General features: G+C 36.9%; 1 protein-coding gene across 2 annotated transcripts in view; it reads right to left on the bottom strand.

The window, feature by feature from the left end:
• The window catches only part of MMS22L (MMS22 like, DNA repair protein), a 129,154-nt gene that overhangs the window by 6,853 nt on the left and 97,613 nt on the right, over window positions 1-24,688 (bottom strand). For both annotated transcript variants that reach the window (XM_044917404.1, XM_021693352.2), the window contains exons 17-21: window positions 23,798-23,940; window positions 18,479-18,638; window positions 13,627-13,796; window positions 10,109-10,320; window positions 7,723-7,886 (exon numbers count right to left, since the gene is read on the bottom strand). In XM_044917404.1, coding sequence (XP_044773339.1) covers window positions 7,723-7,886; window positions 10,109-10,320; window positions 13,627-13,796; window positions 18,479-18,638; window positions 23,798-23,940 — 849 coding nt within the window. The remainder of the gene's footprint in view (window positions 1-7,722; window positions 7,887-10,108; window positions 10,321-13,626; window positions 13,797-18,478; window positions 18,639-23,797; window positions 23,941-24,688) is intronic.

The raw sequence follows: 24,688 nt of genomic DNA, 5'->3' as shown, positions 1-24,688 counted from the left end.
ACCTTGCTGACCTTGTTTATTAGTTCTAATACCTTTTATTGGAGTGCTTAGGATTTTGTATATACAAGATCAGATCATCTACAGATGGGGATAGTTTTACCCCCTTTTCAATCTAGATGATTTTTACTTAGTTTTCCTGCCCTCAGGAGGACTTCTAGTACAATGTTGAATAGAAGTGGCAAGAGTGGACATCCTTGTCTCATTGCTAATCTTAGGGGAAAAGCATCTAATCTTTCACCATTAAGTATGATGCTATAGGATTTTCATAGATGTCCTTCATCAGACTTGAAGCAGTTCTCTCTATTCCCAGTCTGTCATTATGTAATGTCCCTCCTCTTTATTCCTGATAATTCTACTTATTCTGAAGTCTGCTTTGTTTGAAATTAATAGTTACTACAGCTTTGTTTTGAATTGTGCTAAGCATTTTTCTTATCCCTTTACTTTTAATTTATCTGTGTCTTCATATTCAAAGTAGGTTTCTTGTGGGTAACATACAGTTGGGCTCTGTTTTTTATCCACTGTCAGTCTCAGTCATTTAACTGGCTTATGTAAATCATTCACATTTAAAGTGATTACTGGGGCGCCTGGGTGGCTCAGTTGGTTAAGCGACTGCCTTCGGCTCAGGTCATGATCCTGGAGTCCCGGGATCGAGTCCCGCATCGGGCTCCCTGCTCAGCAGGGAGTCTGCTTCTCCCTCTGACCCTCACCCATCTCATGCTGTCTCTCTCTCAAATAAATAAATAAAATCTTAAAAAAAAAAAAGTGATTACTGATATTGCTGGATTAATATCTACCATACATGTAACTTTTCTATTCATTGCTCCTGCTCTTTTTTTCTAATTATCTGCTTTTTGTCTGCCTTCTCCAAAGGTTTTGTTTTGTTTAAGTAGGCTCCACACACAGTGTGGAGCCCAATGTGGGGCTTGAACTCACCACCCTGAGATCAACACCCGAGCTGAGATCAAGAGTCGGATGCTTAACTAACTGAGCCACCCAGGTGCCTCTCCAAAGGTTTTAATTGAGCATTTTGCTTCCATTCTCTCTCCTCTCTCAGTACATCAAATATATTTCTTCAACATTTTTGTTTAGTGGTTGCCCCAGAGTTCGTAGTTACATTTATAACCAATCCCAGTCTACTCTCAAATAGCACTACATTCCTTCAGGGGTGGCACAGGTGCCTTAGACCAGCATTTCCAATTCCTTTCTCCCAGTCCTCATTGCTGTCATTCACTTTACTTATCCATGAGGTATAATCACCAAATACATTGTTGCTATTATGATTTTGAAAAAAAAAAAAAAAGCTATTAGATCAATTAAAAGTGGAGAGACGGGTAGATTCAGCGAATCACAGCTTACTAGGAGCAGGAGCTGATACTGGTAGAAATATTTACACTGAATTTGATAAATTGCTCTATACAAAGTTTTGGGGGCAGCAGTTTGCTCTATGACTTCAATTCCCTAATGCACTTAAGAAGAGCTGTTTTTCAGTCTGTTCAGATTTGTTTTCTTGTTGTGAGGGTAAGAGTGAGGACTTTCAAGCTCTTTACATGTTTAAGTGGAAACCAAAAATGCTCCAACTATTACCACTGAACTGTCTCTTTCTCCCCCTTCATTTCTCTCCGTTTTTTTTTTTTTTTCTTATATTTTGGTACTTTCTTGTTAGATGCACCTTTATAGTTGTTAAATATAGTGACCCTTTTATCATTATAAAACACCACTATTTCTAGTTAACAATTTTTTTGGTCTAATGTCTATTTTGTCTGATATTAGTATAGCTACTCCAGCTTTCTATGGTTATAGCTTCCATGATGTATTTTTTCTTTGCTTTTACTATTTTAATCTATGAATCCAAAGTGTTTCCTGCATATAGAATATAGTTAGATCTTTTCATTTTGATCCGTTCCAATGATCTCTACTTTTGATTAGTTTGTTCAGTCCTTTCACAACTATTGTTACCAACTATTGTTACTGTTGATACAGATGGATTTACATCCTTTTACCTTTTGTTTCCTAATTGCCTTGTGTTTTTTGTTCCTCTCATCTCCTTTACTGCTTTCGTTTTGCATTACGTGCATATTTTAAAACATAGCATTTTAATTTCTTAAATGATTTTTCACTGGTTTTGAATTATTTTCTTAGGAGTTGCTCTAGGCTTACCATGTACATCTTACCAGAGTTTCAGATTTATATGAACTTAATTCCAGTGCAATACAGAAACACTACTCTTACATAACTCTATTCCCCTTTCCCTTTTTTGTGCTATTATTTTTATACATATTACCTTAGCAAATGTTACAAACCCAGCAATACCTAGTTATTTTTATTTTATATAATTTTATGTCTTTCAAAGAAGCTAAAGAAAAAGAGAAGGACAGCAAGTCTATATTTTCGCTTTTGTGACACTAACCTTATTGATCATTTCTGGTTCTCTCATAATTGTTCCTGTCTGTCTGAGTTATTATCTGGAGTCATTTCCTTAGCCCAATACAGCTTTGCTCCCACCACCTCCTTTGAACCGATATTGATAAACACATTACATATCTATGCTATAGGCCCAATCATACATTATGTACATATCACTTTTTTATATATATCATTTTATACAACTGCTTTTTAAGCCCATTAAGAGAATAAAGGTACGTACTTATGCTGTCTTTTACAATTACATAATTGCCTTACTGGTGTTGTTTGTTTGTCCTGTGTGGGGTCACTTGACTTTCATTCTGAAGAATTTCCTTTTTCTTTTTTTTTTTTATTATGTTATGTTAATCACCATACATTACATCATTAGTTTTTGATGTACTGTTCCATGATTCACTGTTTGCGTATAACACCCACTGCTCCATTCAGTATGTGCCCTCCTTAATACCCATCACCAGGTTAACCCCCTCCCCTCTAAAACCCTCAGTTTGTTTCTCAGAAGCCACAGTCTCTCATGGTTCGTCTCCCCCTCCAATTTCCCCCCCTTGATTTTCCCTTCCTGCTATCTTCTTCTTTTTTTCTTTTTTTTTAACATATAATGTATTACTTGTTTCAGAGGTACAGGTCTGTGATTCAACAGTCTTACACAATTCACAGCGCTCACCATAGCACATACCCTCCCCAATGTCTATCACCCAGCCACCCCATCCCTCCCACCCCCCAGCACTCCAGCAACCCTCAGTTTGTTTCCTGAGATTTAGAATTCCTCGTATCAGTGAGGTCATATGATACATGTCTTTCTCTGATTGACTTATTTCACTCAGCATAATACCTTCCAGTTCCATCCACGTCATTGCAAATGGCAAGATTTCATTCCTTTTGATGGCTGCATAATATTCCATTGTATATATATACCACATCTTCTTTATCCATTCATCTGTCGATGGACATCTTGGCTCTTTCCACAGTTTGGCTATTGTGGACACTGCTGCTATAAATATCGGGGTGCACATACCCCTTCGGATCCTTACATTTGTATCTTTGGGGTAAATACCCAGTAGTGCAGTTGTTGGATTATATGGTAGCTCTATTTTCAACTTTTTGAGGAACCTCCATACTGTTTTCCAGAGTGGCTGCACCAGCTTGCATTTCCACCAACAGTGTAGGAGGGTTCCCCTTTCTCCGCATCCCTGCCAACATCTGTCGTTTCCTGACTTGTTAATTTTAGCCATTCTGACTGGTGTGAGGTGATATCTCATTGAGGTTTTGATTTGGATTTCCCTGATGCTGAGCGATGTTGAGCACTTTTTCATGTGCCTGTTGGCCATTTGGATGTCTTCTTTGGAAAAATGTCTCTTCATGTCTTCTCTCCATTTCTTGATTGGATCATTTGTTCTTTGGGTGTTGAGTTTCATAAGTTCTTTACAGATTCTGGATACTAGCCCTTTATATGATATGTCATTTGCAAATATCTTCTCCCATTCTGTCAGTTGCCTTTTGGCTTTGCTGACTGTTTCCTTTGCTGTGCAAAAGCTTTTTATTTTGATGAAGTCCCAATAGTTCATTTTTGCCCTCGCTTCCCTTGCCTTTGGCAATGTTTCTAGGAAGAAGTTGCTGTGGCTGAGGTTGAAGAGGTTGCTCCCTGTGTTTTCCTTTAGGATTTTGATGGACTCTTGTCTCACATTTAGGTCTTTCAACCATTTTGAGTCTATTTTTGTGTGTGGTGTAAGGAAAGGCTCCAGTTTCATTCTTCTGTATGTGGCTGTCCCATTTTCCCAACACCATTTGTTGAAGAGACTGTCTTTTTTCCATTGGACATTCTTCCCTGCTTTGTTGAAGATTAGTTGACCATAGAGAGCCATTTCTGGGCTCTCTATTCTGTTCCATTGATCTATGTGTCTGTTTTTGTGCCAGTACCATACAGTCTTGATGAATGTTTTTATTTTATCTTCACTTTTGAAAGGCAGCAGTTTTGCAGAATAGAGGATTCTTGGTTGACAGCTTTTTCTTTGATCACTAAGTGTTACCCCACTGCGCTGGCCTCCATTAATTCTGCTGAGAAGTTACTTGCTGACCTATCTGGGGTTCTGTGGTAAGCGGTGAGTCATCTTTCTCTCGATGCCTTAAAGATTTTCTCCTTGCCTTTGACCTTCAGCATTTTTACCATGATGCATCTCATTGTGGAACTTTTTGAGTTTATCCTATTTGGAATTAGCTGAGCTTCCTGAATGTATAGGCTACTGTTCATTAATAAATTTGGGAAATTTTCAGCCATTATTTCTTCAAATATTTTTTTCTGCCCACTTCTGGCATTATATGTATGATGGGGCACTAATGGTATCCCACATTTCTCTAAAGCTCCGTTCATTTTTTTTTTTTTTTTGCAGACTGCATAATCTCTAGTCATCTCTCTTCAAGTTTGCTAATTCTTTCTTCTGCCAATTCAAATCCACTAATGAGCGAATTTTTCAGTTCAGCTCTTGTACTTTTTAACTGCATAATGTCCATTTGGTTTTTTATAATTTCTGTCTCTTTACTGATATTCTTTATTTGATGTGACAATGTCATCAGACCTTCCTTTATTTTGTTAATCATGATTTTCTTGAGTTCTTTGAACATACTTATAATGGCTACTTTGAAGTCATTGCCTATTAAATCCAGGATCTGATTGCTCTCACTGGCAGTTTCTGTTGCCTGCTTTTTTCCCCCGGTATATGGCTCATACTTCTGTTTCTTTGCATGTCTGGCGATTTTTTTATTGTTGAAAGTTGGGCATTTTTTAGTGAAGTCTACTTCTCCTCCTCTCTGCCCCCCTCCAGTGTGAAGCCTCTAACATTGCCCCAAGCTGGTATAACCTTGGGTATTCCCCCGGTTTCCATTCGAAGACAGTGGTTTTGACAGGGCTCCCTTTGTCCCTTTCTCTGACCACACTCAGCTGTGGAGCTTCGCTAATCAAAGCTGATTATTGTGTTTTATAACGCCCGTGGGAATAAACTGCATTGATCTAATCAAGTTTGGGCTTTTCTAAAGGGACAATTTCTGTGGGCAATGTTTGAGATTTGTTCTGATCCAAGGGCTCTTTCCAGCTGTCTCTTTCACCATTTTCTCACCAAACTAGACTGTCTATAGATCAGCCTATATATCCAATGACTCCATTATTCTCCTACCTATTGCCTATCACCAAAAACTCCACTGTTTTGACAGCACCCTTAGGCTTGAACTTTTTCACTGATTTGCAAATGAAGTCGGTTCCTTTGGGAGAGATTCAGGAGTTCTCTGTTCTTTGGTCTGCTTCTCCTCTCTCCACCTCTACCAGGCAAAAGCTCAAGAGGTATGGCTCTGATGTTGGGGACAGGGACAATGGTGCCCACTATTTGTTGAGTGACATACCCACTACAGGAGCTGAGTACTTGTGGAAGGAAAGGCAGCAGACCCAGGCATCCTCAACTTGCTTCATTCACATGGCAGGGAATTCACACCTTTAAGCTGTGGCGAGGATGACCGGTGCCTGGGTGCCCAGTAAAAGAATGGAGCCCCCACTTCTCAGCCACACTTGCCTGGAATATAACCTTAGCGTAGCTTGGCGGCAGGATGAGAAATATTGATATCCTGCCTCTCACAGGATGATAGCCCTCCTACTGGGAGCTGGGGAGAGAGAAAGCCCTATGTTCTTGGATCTACCAGTCTGGAGTAGAGTTTCTGTCTTACTGAGCTGGGAGAAGTGAAGAAGGGAGTGGTCTTGGTTCAAACACCACACAGACTTCTGCTGCTTCACCAAGTTTTAGTAGATTTTCTTAAATAAATGTTTCTCCATTTGCTATATACCCTTAGGACTATTTTCAGAGAATTTAAATGCTTTCTTTTAAATAATTTCCACTGGTTTTACTGGGGAGTAGGTCAGCAGAGCTCTCTATGTTATCAGGCCAGAAGTGGAACTCTTTTAAGCTCTTGAGTACAGGTTTTTGAGTGGACAGTATGCTTAAAATGCTCTTGGGCATTTACCTAGGAATGGCCTTGCTGAGTCATTTAGTAACACTAACTTTCTGTGATTTTACAGATTATTCCTTTAAACATTGAGACTACAAGGAGAGCAAGAATTTTCTCTCAGCCACGCACACAAATCTGTGTTTAATATTGCTTCCTCAGCTTATGAAGACAGCAATGCGGAGATAGGTATTCTACTCATCTGGAACATGTGATGCACTCACCAGCTAGATGTGAGCAGCAAAATTCACCTTCCACACCCTGTCCTCCTTCCTGATAAATATTACTATCACCAAAACAAGAGGCTAGCTAAAATTTTATACTGTCTGCTCCGTTTCAACAAATTTTGTCTTGTACACCACAACAAGCTTTCACTGAAAGTATGCGTAAGTTTTCAATGAGGACAAAATTTCTAAAGACGACTCTGGGGTCCATCTGGGTATTTTTCAGCACAGAGATTCTACTATCAGGTAAGGGCATTCTATATTAACACACCAGAACATTTTTTTTGTAAAACCAAACTTGGGAGCAGAAAAACAAAAACAAACCAACCATTTTAATTATTAAAATAAATACACATTTAAACAAAATATGCATGAATTTTGAGATAAAACAGAACATTTCAAAGAGCTATTTGAGCTTTCAGCTACCACTTCGGGTGCTGCCCTCAGATTCTTCAGGATCCACATTGCACTCACTTATCACAGCAGTTAGAAGTACTTAGGTGGAAACATTTGAGAAGCCCTGCCCTGAACAATCACATTATAATGATAACACACACACACTTACACACACAGCATCCTATTTACATTAAAAACTCCTTCAGGATAGAACTATGGCTACTATTCTGCATATTCTCAATAAGCTTATTAAAGCATGCTACTCACAGTGGGGATGAAATAGATGATATTTTAAAGAGATCCCTAGCAGTAAGGCTGATGAGACTGAAAACAAAAGGACGAGGATCAAAGGATCCTTACAGGATTGCCTGTGAAAGCTTAGATATTCTAGCCGAAACCTGAACAGAAGAACTTACGCTGACCCCTCACCACATGATATGTAACAAGTTGATTTAATACTGTAGTCAGATTAAACAAATACTCTTTAAAAGGTTAACAAGTCTAATCAGAGGAAGGAGCCCTTAAATAAACTGTTTGCCTTGGGGGAAAAAACAAAACAGAAGTAAACTACACTGAAACATGTCAGTGTTTAACCATTTTATCATGCCCAACCTCAGCTAGCCACTGTTTTTTAGCCACAATATGTAGAAACTGATATTACATAAAGAAAAGTATAACAACACAGATTCAAACTAACCTTGGGGTTCATTGACCAACATCAAGCATTTTAAGACACCAGGGAGGAGCAGTTGAACCTCAGAAATGTCTATGCTAGTGTCTTTGAAGAGCTGCAGGACGAAGGCCAGAATAGAGGCTAAGCGAGGAGGGAGCAAGGACCCTTTACACTCCAAGTAGGACTTCCTAAAAAGAAGCACAATTTTGTTTTTTCTTCTAGTTAAAGTTTCAATGAACAGAATCAAATGTCATACACTTTAAAGATACTGACAAATTTTACCCCCCAAATTAATAAAGCACAATTAAAAAAAAAATGTGTATTTTACCATGCTATCCTCAAGCATAAAAATTTAGAAGCAATGACTGCACATCTTTGCTGCGTTATAAGGGCCAAAGCAGAATACAGACACAAACGAAATTTAAAACCTGATCTTTAAACGAACTTAATCAAAACCCGAATGAAAACCTGTTAATTTTTTTTTCCCTTTCTAATATGAGCCCGATTTCCTCTATCAGCTCCTCAACAATGCAACATTTTCTTTAATGTCAAATTTGCATAAAGAAATCTCTCCTCACATTTATTTATTTAGGGATTTGGGAAGGGTCTTATTTTTCCAAATCAATAAGAGGACTGTCCTAGGAATTAGCTTCCCATTCCAGCTTTACCTCTTTCTTTCTCTTAGGAAGTAAAAAAATCAGAGGTAATTTAGAATTTAATATTTTCTCTCAAAGCAAAACAAATTTTAGCATTATAAGTCAACAGAGATCATAAAGATAATTTATCTTACTCATTTTTCTCTCTCTACCTCTTAAGCAGGTGTTGGCTCATAATAGGTATTCAGTAGATATTTAAGTGAATAAATGAAAGTGGGAATTGCTCAGTTTCTAAAAGGTCTAGGCAACATGAAAAATCGCCAAATATAGCTAAATCTAAGCTAGACATCCAATGTACTTGCAAAGCAATAAAATTTGCCAAAATGAGCCATGGAAATCACTAAGGATTATAAAGTCTTTGAGGGCAGGAACTATTCTTCATCATCATATCTACTCCATACAGTGGCTTCCAACAAATACTCCATTTTAGTAGATTCATTTAATCTTTGAGGACAGGGGTTTTGTCTTTTTGGTTCACCGTTGAATTCCTAGACCAAACATTTATTGTGCACCTATAGTATATCAGGTACAATGTAAGAATGAAATGGTAAATACGGTCTCTAAGGCAACGGGCTCACTGTCTAGTGGAAGAGGTGGACAAGCAAAAAAAAATAAATAAAAAGGCTATTATAATATAATGTGATAGGTGCTTTGAAAATAACCCCAGAATTCTCAGGGATTCAGAGGAAGGAGCGTCAACAAAGATGGGGAACTGCAGGAGTGGAGAAGCATGGAATGGAGGGATATTGTGGGTTTGGCTGCGTATCACTATAATAAAGCAAATGTCACAATCAAGTGAAATGAAGTTTTTGGTTTCTCAGTGCATATCAAACCTATGCTTACACTCTGTTGTAGTCTATTAGGTGTGCAACAGCATGATGTCTAAAAAAAACAACGTATACACCTTAACTTAAAAATACTTTATTGCTAAAAAACCCTGCAAACCATCATCTGAGCTTTCAGCCAGTTGTAGTCACCGATTACAGATCACCATAACCAATACCATAGTAACAAAAAAGTCTGAAATATTGTGAGAACTACCAAAATGTAACACAGAGACATGAAGTGAACAAATAATGTTGGAAAAATGGTGCCAACAGACTTGCTGGATGAAGGGCTGCCACAAACTTCCAATTTGTAAAAAACAGTATCTGTGAAGTGCAATAAAACAAGGTATGCCTGTATATCGCCGTAGCATCTTAGTTTAAAAGCTAATTTCATATGAAGCCAGATACTCCATGAAGACAAAGAAAAAGAAAAACTTCTATTATTGAATCTTCTATTGTTGCTGTTAAAAGGTAACAGAGAACCTAAGAGGTTTCACTTATGTATCTAATAATAAAATCAAAGACAGAGAGGAGACCAACAAAACAGGACTTCTTAGTACTTCCTTTTTCATATTAGCATTCATTTTTTCACTTAGTTGTTCTCTTTTAAAAATATAAATAATGTGTTTTCTATAGTAGAAAATACACTTACTGTTTATCTGATAAGAACTAAGAAAATACATATCTTTAGGACATGTATAAGAAAAATAATAGCTATGTAGATAAAACAATTTAAAGAGCATTGACTCAGGCTGCCAAGAGCAAAAGTCATTTTAGTAAATTCTTAGAGACAATGTTTCTCAGGGAAAATGAAAGTTTCTAAACTACCAGCATCCCAAGGGTTGCCAACACTTTGGGATGCTTTGTTACTTTTTAATAAAGATTAATACATTGTAAATACCACTTGTTTTTAATATTTAGATGTACCTTATGACTTGTACGATGCATTTCTTTAGAGGTGATATCAGTGGAACAGCGGTGGAGTTTCTCAATGCCAACAAAACAGGGTGTTGTCCAAGACCTGAAACATGCGGGGACGATGGAAGAAACCGCCCAATATACTGCTCAATAACACTCCCTAGTAATTGGTTCAAATAGGCATTTGGATTTTGGGACTGACCACACACGATACACATGCCCTACAGGAGAAAAAAGAAAAGAAATAGTAAAAGGCAAAGTTAAAAAAATATATATTGAGGAACTTATTTAGTCCCTAGCATTAATATTCATGTCAGAATGTGTCACCCATAATCAACAAAGACACAGCCCAACATCAACAGACGATGTGAATATGAGGCTCAGGGACTTGCTGAGCTTGGGTGAGATCCATGGGGTGATATCTAACCAAACATGCGTGCCTTCGGGGTGTACGCAAATGAAGCAGGGGAGAAGTGCAAGAAGACAAAGGAAGCTTCCTTCTTCCTCTCATACCCAGAGAACATGACCACCACACTCATCAACTACATTTGTGTATTATTTCAAAGTAATAAAATACATTTTTAAGTCAGTTTTTTTATGTAGGTACTGGTCATTTATCTGAGTGACACTACAGAGTTTATACTAAAAATCTTCCATGCTAAGAAAGGTGATAAATTAAAAAAAAAATTGACAGGAGAGAAATACAGAAGAGTACAACTCTGATTAATGACTATTTTAAGAGTTTCATGTGTCAGGCATTGTGCCATGTGCTTTATATCCTTTACTTCATTTAAATTTCTCAAAAGAACAATGAGTTGGTTATTATCACATCTCTGATTTCATAGCTGGGGAAACTGAGGTTTAGAGAAGTTAAGAGTTCTGTTGATTTAATCCCTTCCATTTGTATAGAAATTAACAAAGTTAACAAAATAATTCCATGTGGATTACAGTATTTGATACCTACAAATAATGAAACCAATACCCTGAGAAATATTTTTTCTGCCATTGTTACTAAATACTGCATATTAATAAAATACAATCACCAACACAATGACAAATTATGTGCTAAAAGTTCATTTATAATTTGGTACTTTGCAATTAGCAACGTGTTTTCCTAGAGAAATAATTAGAAATGTTTATGTATCTATTTTAGCTATAAATGAAAGATTATTTGTAATAAAAGTAGCATAGGGCGCCTGGGTGGCCCAGTTGGTTAAGTGACTGCCTTCGGCTCAGGTCATGATCCTGGAGTCCCTGGATCGAGTCCCGCATCGGGCTCCCTGCTCGGCAGGGAGTCTGCTTTGTCCTCTGACCCTATCCCCTCTCACGTGTTCTCTCTCTCCCATTCTCTCCTCTCAAATAAATAAATAAAATCTTTAAAAAAAAAAAAAAAAAGTAGCATAGAGCTGTTGACACTATCAAACAACAACTGGAAAAAAAAAAAGCAACGAATACCTCTCCAAACAGTTTCTTCAATGTTTTTGTTTAAAACAAAGCACATTATTAGATGATGAATACATAGGTATGTTCAGAAAACTCTGAAGAGGAAACCTGAGTACCTTTAATAAATTAAAGGTATAGCTCTAAGTCAATTCTGCCAAATGGATAAATTCACCAAAATTTTCAATTAACCACTTATGAAGTATTATAAGAATTTTTTTTTTTTTAATTAGGCTCCCTCCACACCCAACATGGGGCTTGAACTCACGATCCTGAGATCAAGAGTCCCATGCTCTACCGACTGAGCCAGCCAGGCACCCCTAATACGATATCTTGTTGTACTATTTTGGCTTAAGAGGGAAACAGAGAACACGTTTTTCAGACTCTCCTGCTGCCCAAGATTCCTCCCCACCCATATTCCCTGATTGGCAATACTTTATCTTTCTGCCAGCAGACACACTAAACTTTATTATGTTATGTTATTACCAATACAAAATTAAAAAGCCAACTTAAAATTTCTTAGAAGCTGTAAAAATCTGTTTAAAAAAATCTACCTGTGGAAAAGACTGATTACCCAATCACATTCTGTTCTCCCTTTCTTCCTCAAGTTTCCCTTGTTGAACCCCAAATTAAGAAGCACTTATCTTCAGTATGAGACACCAATGAAAAACAAAGCTTCCAACTCTGTGCTTTCCCCTGAATGACAGATTAATATTTCCAAGTGCCTACCTAGATATTGCACAGCACCTCAAACGAAAGTTGTTCAGAAATCAATTATTAGCTTCATCCCCACATCTCCAGAATTGCCCATGTTAGTTAGCAACACTACTATCTGCCTAAGCAGCCACTCTGGAATCTAAGAAGTATTCCATTTCTTTCTGTTTCTCCACAGCATTCACTTAGCAAGTATTTTTAATCAGACCTCCTACATGTTTCTGCAGTCTGCTGTGCGAGTTCTATACCCGCTCACTTCGTTCAAAAACTTCAGATAATGCACAATTCACTGCCTTCCAAGTCTCCAATGTAACGCCCACACCAAACCATCTTAGATGCCACCAGCATCACCTTTCTTTTTTTCTTTTTATTTTTTTATTATGTTATGTTACTCACATAATTACATCATTAGTTTTAGATGTAGTGTTCCATGATGCATTGTTTGCGTAGAACACCCAGTGCTCCATGCAGTACGTGCCCTCTTTAATACCCATCACCAGGCTAACCCATCCCCACAGCCCCCTCCCCTCTAGAACCCTCAGTTTGTTTCTCAAAGTCCATAGTCTCTCATGGTTCGTCTCCCTCTCCGATTTCCCCCCCTTCATTTTTCCCTTCCTACTATCTTCTTCTTTTTTTTTTTTTTTTTAACATATAATGTATTATTTGTTTCAGAGGTACAGGTCTGTGATTCAACAGTCTTACACAATTCACAGCACTCACCATAGCACATGCCCTCTCCAATGTCTATCACCTGGCCAGCATCACGTTGCTAACATGTAAATAGGATATGTCACTCCCACTCCCCTATTCAAAATCCATCAAAAATCCATCAACAATGCATTCAAATCCCCACATAAAAGAACAAGTCCAGACTTCCTAGTGTGGCACATGGAACCTTCTAGATGAATATCCAACCACAATAGAATTCTTTGCTCTTCCCCAGCGTGTCAGACTTTCTTAAAGCTCATGCCTTTTACCTGCTGTTCCCTCTGACAGGACTGGTCCTTCAACTCTTACCCACTCTGCTCCTTTACAACTCATCTCCTTCACGGTATCGTCCCTCTCATCTCTTCATCGCCATCTGGCTGGCAGACAGCTGAGGCTTCTAAGGCAAACTGGGAGCACACTACTGTGTCTATGCTAGTCAGCCTCCTATCTCAACTTTAATTGCTTCTTGAGAGACTGCCTCTTCCATCTTTGTTTTCACGGCCAAACACAAGAGGAATTTAAAACTTGTTCAACAGAAGTGCCACATGTACACACATAACCTTGAGATGACAATGGATGGTTTTCAAATCTGCAGTTAGGATACTGTTCTAAGGCAAAGTTTCATTTTTTCCTTTTACGCTTGCAAGCAGCCACACTCACTATACCTGGAGGTACAGAGGAAGACTCTTTTGGATTGCAGTCAGCAGAGGTGCAGGCAGCTCTCTCTCTGGCTGTAGCACGGTGTGTGGCAGCAGTAAACAGTCAATGATCCGGAATAGGAGTTTTTGTGCTTTCGAGGTGGCAAAGATCTGTGCCCATGATTTAACAAGAATTCCTGACAGAGAAGAGGAGTAACAGCAGGTATGGTTACCTTCTAACCAGAAAGTTTTGCCATTCCACCATAAAATTTATGTTTAAAGCACACAGGACCAAGTTAAAGTAGGCAATAGAGAGAAACACGTATTAGAAGTCAAAAGACTGATGTCACGTCATATATTTCACTAAAGAGACAAATTTCTCTCAGAATTGTGGGCTAAGAAAAACATACATTTCCTAAGCAACTGGCATTTAATACATATACGCTCAAACACACCATGTGATTTGGCTATACATTACGTGAATATACTGATCATACGTCGTAATTAATCAGATCTCTCTTCTTGCTTTGGCTGCTAGGAAACTCAGAGGCGAATTTATAACCCAACTTTAAGAACTCTAGAAGACCATGCATTGTGCTTTTATGTGTGTGCTCACTCTTCCTCGGCTTCAGCAAGCTACTACTCCACATTTACTTTTTTGATACCTTTATCTTACATAAAATTTTATAGGCTGTTTCAACCCAGTTTGCAATACAAAAAGATATAACGAAATTTAATTGTTAAAGTAGGAAAAAAGGATTAACTGTAACCTTGAAGCAATCACTTAACTGCTCTGCATTTCACTTTTTGTAACTTTCATTTGTTTAATATACCCAGTGAGTTTCAATTTTGATCCTGAAAGAAGAGAAGCAGACATCTTCACTACATAAAATATATTATGTTTTCCTTCATGCTGGGAGTCAGTTGCTACATTTGATGAGAGTGGAGCTAAAAATGAGCACCCTTTGTTTAGTAAAGTAATTAAGAGGAGATATCTCCTTCCCATTAGAGTCTATTTCTGCTACTGAGGTCTTTTTTATTGAAACAACAAATTTAAAAGGAGATCATTAAGCACTTGCCCAAATGGCATAGTGGTACATGTACTGCATGAACTTTTGTATTTTATTCCATCTTAGAATGCAGAAGATATGATAAAATTCAAAGCCATTTCCATAGGAAAAAAAGTTTAAAATTCAAGCTCTGAAGGAAAACAAAAATATGCTTATAGAAGAGTATATTGATGTTAAAAGAAAAAAGCCCAACCAATAATCACTTCTAAGAACAACAAACAGCAACATTAATCTTCCGTTGTAAAAGGAAATACAATAATCAATCATAAAGAAACACAATGCTCACTTGGCAGTATTTTAAATAACGCTGGCTTGCTCCTCATTTTTCCAGTAGGTGGAAAACTGGTGAATGACAGCAATGTAAGAAGAACTCACATCCTAACTAACATTAATGTACCTGTAAAGGGAACTGCCATCACCACTGACATTTGAAATGATTCATATCACTCTTAGGTGTCACACAGGAATGGACTTATAAAGAGCAAGGGCCTTCCAACCAAAAATGCTATCATCTACCCTTGTATTTCATCTTTTGCAATGGTTAAAACACTTTGCTGAAGATCTTAAAGTTTTAGGAGTTCATAGAAGGCAGAGGCAATCCATTTGTTTCACTGCCACATCAGAACCCTAATTTTTTTTTTTTTAAAAGATTTATTTGAGAGAGGGGGAAGGGGGAGAGAGAGAGAAAGACGGAGATAGCGTGAGCATGTGTGCAAGCACAGGGTGAGGGGGCAGACGGAGAGAGAGAATCTCAGGCAGACTCCTTGCTGAGTGTGGAGCCTGATGTGGGGCTTGATCCCAAGACCCTGAGATCATGACCTGAACTGAAATTAAGAGTCAGATTCTCAACTGACTGAGCCACCCAGGTGCTTCCAGAACCCTAGTTTTTTTAAGTTTCAGTGAAGAACATTTAAATGTGTGGTATTAAAAACGCAAAGACAGGGGCGCCTAGGTGGCTCAGTTTGTTGGGCGTCTGCCTGCGGCTCAGGTCATAATCCCAGGGTCCTGGGATCAAGCCCCACATTGGGCTCTGCTCAGCAGGGAGTCTGCTTCTCCCTCTGTCCCTCCACCTGCTTGTGCTCTCTCTCAAATAAATAAATAAAACAAATCTTTAAAAAAAATGCAAACAGAAAGAATTTTTTAAGTAAAAAACTTTGAGAAAGGTTTAAATACATAGTATAGCTTTGTAAAAAAAAAAAAAACATCTTTTTCCTGGCTACAAACAAATTATTTAACTGGTGATGCTGAAAATATAGAAAAATTGTGGGGAACATACTTGTACAACTGGAAGAGAACTGTAATATAAGAGTTCTTATGTGTTTACTTATCTTCTATTCTATGCATATACTATGCATTAAAAAGAAAAAGAGGAGGATTGGGATCATTACAATAGGCATTTAAAAATGTATTTATAGTTAGAAAGTAACTCTGCTCATTTAGGAATATTAAAAGATACATTATGTACTTTTTTTTTTTTTTTTTAAGATTTTGTTTATTTATTTGACAGAGACACAGCGAGAGAGGGAACACAAGCAGGGGGAGTGGGAGAGGGAGAAGCAGGCTTCCCACCGAGCAGGGAGCCTGATGCAGGGCTCGATCCTAGGACCCCAGGATCATGACTTGAGCCGAAGGCAGACGCTTAACAACTGAGCCACCCAGGTGCCCCGATACATTATGTACTATTAGCTAGGTTTATAAAATCATTATATTCCAGAAACATTTATTTAGTATATGACATCTTCCACATTGGTGAAGCTCTTCAACTGATGTATCCCCAGTTCCCAATGCAGGCTGAATATATAACTCAGGAAACATTTTTATTTGTTCAAAATACAACATGACAACAGGAATAGGAAGTTCAAAAGATATGGCTACTATCATGAGTGAGTTTAAAATTTAGTAGGGGCGTGCCAAGTACACAAATAATTATAAAAGCTGGCAGGCTATGAAAAATGTCATAAGAGATGGACAGATGAAGCATAATCAGGGAGACCAAGTCTACCTGGGAGCATGGAATATTTGGGTTGGGCACTGAGGGTCATTTCAATTACAAAGACAAAGGAAGAATGATTGAAGAGAGAATGTCCAACAGAAAAACATGGGATGGAAAAATAAGAGATATAAATAGAAAAACCACAAAAAATGATATAAAGAGGAGGAAAGTTGAAGATACTACTCATGAATCAATCCTTTTTCAGAAATTACTGAGTTACAATTAAGACCCCAGATGCCTTAATCTTAAGTGTGATTTTATGAATGGTTTGCACCTTTCACTAGCACTCTTGTAAGTAGACAACAGAGGTATCCCCAGTTAGGAACTGGCCAGGTAAATAAAACAGTTTTTCTGTGGTTAATTCTTTCCCTCAAGTGAATATGATATACCCAACCCATACACTTAAAGAAGGTCTGAACCCTCAAAAGTTTATACTTGCTCTTCCTCCATTTTTTTCTGAGCCTTTTACATACAGAAGACAGTAAATTATCTGTTCTTAATTTTTAACGCATAAATGAGGAACATTGTACCAATATATTCTATTCCCAGTCTCTGAGATTTAGACAAAAGGAAAGAATACAGATCTACCTTCCAGGAAGTCAAACCTCAACCATGTAAGAAAACAAAGAAGGTCCTCAATTCTTCATAAGGAGAATTTTATCCTGGGTCTACATATCACCAATCTGAATATGATTTTGGAGTTATGACTATCATATATTTTATAAAATAAAGATATATCCTGAAATCATACATTTAGCTTGGCAAAAATCTAACAGAGACTAATAAATTATAAGCCTGAATGCTGAAATACTTATTCATCTACATCTTACTATGTTAAATTTATAATAAATTATCACATATGTTTTTCTCTAAAATTAAGATGCTTTTATTGCTACTATGGCTTTCACTACATTCTACATCATCCATATTTACGCATTTTTGCATTCTCCTTTATCTTTCACAACAAAGATAAAAGGTTTCAGACAGCCCAAATCAGGTTTATTCATATGTTCACAAGATCAAAGGGAGCAGATATAAGGTTTAGGCCACAGAGAAATTAAAAAAACAAAACCAAGCAAACAAAAAAAACCCAAAAAAACCCCCAACAAACTAAACAAACAAACAAATCCCCCCCTCCTTAAATTCTGTATAAAAACTTCTAAGGAAATACTTCTCATTTCCCTTTATCCAGTTCCTATTTTTCGTTAGTAACATGGCTTTAGTGAACAAAGGTATTCAAATTACTGACTTCCTCAAGGATGAACTGTGTGTGTTGTTATAGCACAAGCACAGAAAAAGATTTCTTTCTGAAAGGAGAAAACATAGTATTGTGAGAAGCAAGATTTGAAGCATAAACATCTCTAGTGCTGTAATAAATTCTTTCCTGACCTCCTTCATACAGAGCAGACCAGAAAAATAGAAGGGGGTGATGGTTTCCTGATATTTTAAATTCTAACAAAGCACAGATAAACTTAAAAAAAAAAAAAGTCCATTTTAATTGTCCAGGTATTCACAATGTGAGTGATTCACAACAGACTACTGACAGCAAATTGGTATCAGGATATTTTGTTTTGGTCATAATTAATTCTAATATTAATGCAAGCATAACAAGAAGAGGTCCGAAAGGAGGCGGGGCAAGATAGGATACACTAGTAGAAAGCCAACATGAATTACTGTAAGCTAAATCATTGTCTTTCAAATTATTCTTATGATTGTATGGAGAACAGTGATTTAGCCAGTGTATTAGTATATTCCTATCTATCATGATACTATAGGTTCAACCTAAAGAAGTTTTAATAATGTCAGGAATACATACCCATCATCCTATAAGTCAGTTGCAGCCCTGCACTGGAAATTTTTTTTCCCAAATAAGGTTTTATATATTTTAATATTTCACCAAGGTATTCTAAGGACTTTGTGACCATGGCAGATTTATCAGAAAGGTTCTGCAGATTCCCGTAAGTAATACCAACAGCCTATAAAAAAAAAAAAAAAAAAAAAAGGAAAAACATGATTTAGATTTCCAAGTTTTACACAATACTGACTTTGAGAAATGAAGAAAATTTCTCTCCCCACACACACCCCTTACATTCTTAAGTGTACCTCCTTCCCTTTCCAATAAATGTTCACAGCAATTAAAAAATGCCAGTGGAAAGAATTAAGTCTTGCCTTTTGTAATTAAAAGGTTAAAAGAATAAAAAAATCAATGGAACCAATATAAGAAGTTTTATCAAATCATGTCAAGCCTTCCAAATATCCTAGTATACAACTGGCAATTATAATCCCCAAATTCCTATAAGGAAAATCTGCAAGCAAGGTTACCAAATTCTTACATGTAAGACCTCTATGATGTTCAGTTCTGTGATATGATTTCCCCCCCAGAATTTTCTTTATAAGCTGTTAATTAGATTCTAGCTTATCTTTCTCAGAGGAAAAATGATGAGGTGCAATGTGCACAGATGAAAAAATGGTGAGAGGTGGTAGGGAGAAATGGTGAGGTGAGGCAGTGAGAGAAGATAAAATGGGAAGAACAAAGGAAATAAAAGAAAGAATAAGTTGAGGAAAAGTGAGACTAAGCAAGAGGTGAGCAGTCACAAAAAGAATCAAGAGCAGACTGGCTAGAGATGGGTCGGGAGGTTTGAGAAGAGAAGCAAAGTTTTCAAACCATTACTGGGAACTGACTTACAGTGGATTTCAATGACCTAAATTGGACCTAATAGCACCAATATACAGTTATGTGATTTTGCTCCTGCAGCTCTCAGCAGATAAGACAAAGAAGAGAAAGCAAGTGGTTGCACCAATCCAAGGTTGAAGGTTTGTAGGCAGAACCAAAAGAACCAAGATGGAAGACTGTAGGGATGATGGTAACAGTACAGCTGCAGTGAGGCCCCCTAAGGGGTCTAATTAAGGTGGAGAGAAGAAGTAAGGGAAGGGAAGAAGTAAGACCTTGAGAGGACGTCGCACTTGGAGAAAAGGAAGTGGAAGGTCATGTGAGGTCACTTGGAGAATTGGAGGCACAGGTGGTGATAGTCAAAGAGCTCTCAGATAATGCACATGATGCCATAGGTTCACTTAGGTTTGTCATGGGAGTGGGTCGATGAAGTAGGGCAGGAGTGAAGATCACCAGAAGACTTGTGGAGGAGCTTTGAAATGAGGGATTAGGATAAGTTATTCAAGGTGATATTAAAGTTAGTCATGTTGATAATAAAATGTAGAATGGAGGAAAAGATAAGGAATCTATGACCTGGAGTGACTATGAGGTGGATAATGAAAATAGCAACAAAAGATAGATCTGATAAATCTTTTTTTCGATTTAGCTTTCTGCCCTTGGTTCTCTACATTTCTTTTCCTAGACCGGAAGTTCTCAAACTTCTCAGTTCCCTTTTATCCACGTAAAAGCTGAGGATCTTAAGGTGCTTATTATTATTTGGGTTATATCTATTGATATTTACCATATAAAATGAAAAGAGAACACTTAAATTATTTATTAGTTCATTTAAAAATAATAAGCATTATATGTTAACAGAGTAAAATCTTTTTACAGAAAACAGCTTTATTTTCCAAAACAAACAAAAATAGTGATAATTTTTACATTTTTGCAAATCTTTTTAATGTCTGGCTGAATAGAAGACAGCTAGATTCCCATATCTGTTTCTGCATAAAATCTGTTGCAATATGTTGCAGATGAAAACAATTTAATCTCACACATATACGCAAATGGAAGAGAAAGAAGTATTTTAGTAGATTTTTTAGATAATTCCTCTCTGATACCCCTTTCAAGGAATTCCTCTCTGATACTACACCAAAACTTGACAAGTGGTATTTCTTAAAGGTTAATTGTATTATGGAATTCAGAACCATGTCAATGAATATTCTTTACTCTTCTACTTTAAAAGCCACTGATCTATTTTGCTCTTTGAATGATTGTGTAATACCCATGCATGGTTTTAAAAAGCCCGTTTGGTTATCTGGAAAATTCTGGCTCACTGAGTTATACCACTTCCCAATGTGGACACATTTCATTATTCATTAAAAAAAGTTCTATTTGTTAATACTACCACCAGTGTCATCAGAAAAGTCTTTAAGTATCATGATGCTCTCAAGCTCATAATGGCAAATACAAGTTTTCCAAAATTCTGATTTTCTTAAAAGCTCAAATTATGTCATTAGCAACAAACACTGTCAGTTGTTTTTTTTTTTTTTTGAAGTGATACTCATTTCATACATTTCTGAGAAAATGTCTGCCAAATACCAAAGTCTGAATAACCATACTTTGTTAGTTTTTCTTTCAAGATAAAAGCAGTCAGGTCAGCTTGTAACTCAAATTACCACACAAGTGCTGTTTATTTATAGACAGCCACCTTGCTTTATATGCAGCAGACATGCTTTAAGTACACTTCCCATTGTCATTCAGAGGGCGTTAAAGGACACTGTACTTAAGGGTCAAAATTCAGTAAAATTAATAATTTTACTACTTCATTAAGGATGTTCTTAAATAAAACTGGATTCTTTTTTTTTTTTTTTTTTTCTGTGATTGCATGGCAGTGAAAATGATAATGACCACCAATATAATCTTGGGCCATGGTATTGATTTGTGTTAAAGTTTTTGCACTATTTGTGCAAATGTCAATACACTTTTGAGCTTGTAAAATTCCTGGAAAGGTATCAGTAACCCTCAGAGGTCTATGAAACACACTTTTGAGATCTACACACTGTTCTAGAGCTCAGTATTTCTTTTGTGTTTAGCCTTCATTTCCTTAGACTATAAGACATGTATTTCTCAGACTATCTCAGGGACTTCTCCATTCTCATTATTTACATGTCATACTATCATTTCTGTGCAGGAAAGAGTTAACACAGTAGGCCTAGACTTGCTATCTTTAAAAAGGCCTACTTGTAAGTCTGGCCCTTGGCTGGCGAATGAGGCCTCAGGTTTTTCCCACCATTTCCTGGTAAGAATGGCTCACTGAGCCTAAACTATTTAGGGAAACAATGTAGTTTATGCTGAATATCTGCCTCCATTCTGGGGGTCTGGAATTTTCAAAGAGCTACGTGACCAGTCCCCATTAAAAACCTCAGGCACTGAGTCACTAATGAGTTTTCCCGGGAGACAGCATTGCAGATGTGTTGTCACAATCCCTCTCAGGAAGAACTAAGCATGCCCAGCGCAGCTCCTAGGAGAAGACCACTGGAAGCAGTACCTGGTGTCTCCAGACTTCAGCCCATGTACCTTTTTCCTTTGCTGGCTGTGCTCTCGATCTTTCACTCTAATAAGGGATAGTTGTGAGTAAAATTATATGCTGAGTTCTGAGTCCTCCCAGCAAATCACACAGCACTTGGGAATGATCTTGGTGACTCCTCACACAATCTCAAACTAAACCAGTTTAAAATTGGACTCCTCACCTCTGTCTCCCTCACCCTAAATCATGATGCTCCTATTTCTCCTTAAGGTATCATTCTTTTGGTTAAACACAGTGTTTATCTCAGATCCCTTCAAAAATCCCATAATTCAATTTTCAATTCCTTCTAAATCTAACTAGTTTCTGGCCAACAGTTCTTCTGCACCTTTAATCTACCGTTACTAATTTTCTTAAAAAGTCATTTGATCAAATCAGACCTACTTAAAAATTTATAAAGCCTTCATACTGTTCACAGGAGAAAATCCAAACTTCTTAGACCAAGATGCTCTGAATTATTAACCTACTGAATGATCTAACAACTAATTGGCACTTAGCATACACTGTCTTATTATTTTAACCTTTGTGTTTATCTTGTATTCTCAGACAAGTAAAAAGTTCTCGAAATCAAGGACTACTTTTTCTGGTTTCTCAAATCCCTAAGAAATCCTAGCATAATACTATCTAGCATTTAGCAAACAACTATTATTTACTGTGTGGTGAAAGAACAATTAATTCAGATTGGCTTAAATTAGTAGAGTTTCTGAAAACTATTAGTGAAATAAATGACTTCTACCTCCCTTTCTAGTCCAGTATGGTTCCCAGCATAAGTGTTTAAGTACAGGTTAAGATTCAATCAATACTAAATAAAAGGCTAAATAAAAGCAATGTCTGTTTTATAGCTGCATAAACAATTACTAAATATTTTTAGGATTTATATGATATCACTAATCGTCATACGATTGTACTTTTAACTTAATGGAAACCAATGGAAGAATTCACATTTATGGCAAGAGCTTATAGGTTGTATTTTTTTCATTGACGTTAATACCAAACACTCTGAGGGAAAATAAACCAACTTTTATTGTGAATAGCTTACAAAAACACTAATCCAAACATGTTAACAACTTCAACAAGGCTGTAAAGCAAAGAATACCACATAATAGAAATTCTTGCAAAATTAATAATTAAAAGTCAAATGTTGAAAGGGACTATTTATTATGGAGACAAAACTAAACAAATGGATTGGATTTTAAAGCCCCAACCAAAATGATATGAAGCAGTTGGTGCTTATGCTAAATACAATAAAATTTTACTGTAAAATTTACTGTTTGCTACAGGGTGGTAAACATTAAGTTGGAACTATTATGGGACCATGTACAAGGCAATCTAGTTCCCAAGTATCTGGAGAATATTGCTATCTAGCAGTTTTAGCAATAAGATATTCCTACAACTGACAGAAGCCTTAGTGTGAGGGTATTATGTAGCATTCTTTTTTTTTTTTTTTTTTTAAGATTTTATTTATTTATTTTCTTAGAGAGAGAAAGCGAGCATGAGCATGGGGGGTGGGGAAAGGGAGAGAAAGAATCTCAAGCAGACTCTGTGCTGAGAGCGGAGCCTGATGTGGGGCTCAATCTCACCACCCTGAGATCATGACCTGAGCTGAAATCACGAGCCGGACACTTCATGGACTGAGCCACCCAGGTGCCCCTATTACGTAGCATTCTTCAGTCATTATTTTTCATTAAATGTAATTCTTCTGGCTGTCCTTAAGAGTGAATTGTACTAAATCACAGAGTCACATTTTTATTCCTCCAGAATTTTATAATAGCAGGCAAACAATAATGATTCAATTTAAAATAATTCATTTTATAGAAAAAACTTCATAAACACTTGAAGTTTTTGTGAAAAAATAATTATAACGGATTTGGACAATTATACTAATAAATGAAAAATACCTCAAAAAATAGAACAAGTGCTTTTGTAGGGTCTTCTGGACTGGATAAATATTCAACTTGAGCCTTTGAGAAAATATTCTTTACTTCTGAGAGTTTAAATAGCAACCTTGTCAGTTCAGCCAACTGTTCCAAGTACTCTTTTTCTGTTGAGATAAAAACAACATAATAATATTTATGTTTATTATATACATTTATATTACACATATATATAGATGAGAGTATGGAATGCAGCATTCATTTATAACATCCTTTTTTAAAAAAAATTCAAATTTCCACAAAATTGAAAATTTTCAATTAAGTCTCTAAGGAAAGGTTTTATTTAAAACCAAACAAACATATACTTATGAATGTCCTAGCCCCAAAAGTTCATTCACGTAAAGCTAAATGATGCAATAAGATATCAAAGTAAATTTGGAGCATTTTTTTCGGGCCAGCCTTTGTGTGATTTATAAATGGCCATAAAGAACAGCTTTATGCCTCTGAAACAAATAATGCAATATATGTTAAGAAAAAAAAAAAGAAGAAGAAGAAGAAGGTAGCGGGAGGGGAAGAACGAAGCGGGGGAAATCGGAGGGGTAGACGAACCATGAGAGACGATGGACTCTGAAAAACAAACAGGGTTCTAGAGGGGAGCGGGGTGGGAGGATGGGTTAGCCTGGTGGTGCGTATTGAGGAGGGCACATTCTGCATGGAGCACTGGGTGTTATGCACAAACAATGAATCATGGAACACTTCATCTAAAACTAATGATGTAATGTATGGGGATTAACATAAGAATAAAAAAAAAAAGAAAAATAAATAAATAAAATAAAATAAATGACAAGAAAAAAAAAAAAAAAAGAACAGCTTTATGAAAAGGCATGCCCTATAGACAACCAAAACTGTATGGAT

This window comes from Neomonachus schauinslandi, chromosome 8 (assembly GCF_002201575.2).
Source record: "Neomonachus schauinslandi chromosome 8, ASM220157v2, whole genome shotgun sequence".
Taxonomy (NCBI): Eukaryota; Metazoa; Chordata; class Mammalia; order Carnivora; family Phocidae; genus Neomonachus; species Neomonachus schauinslandi.
This window is presented reverse-complemented; position numbering and strand designations above follow the sequence as displayed.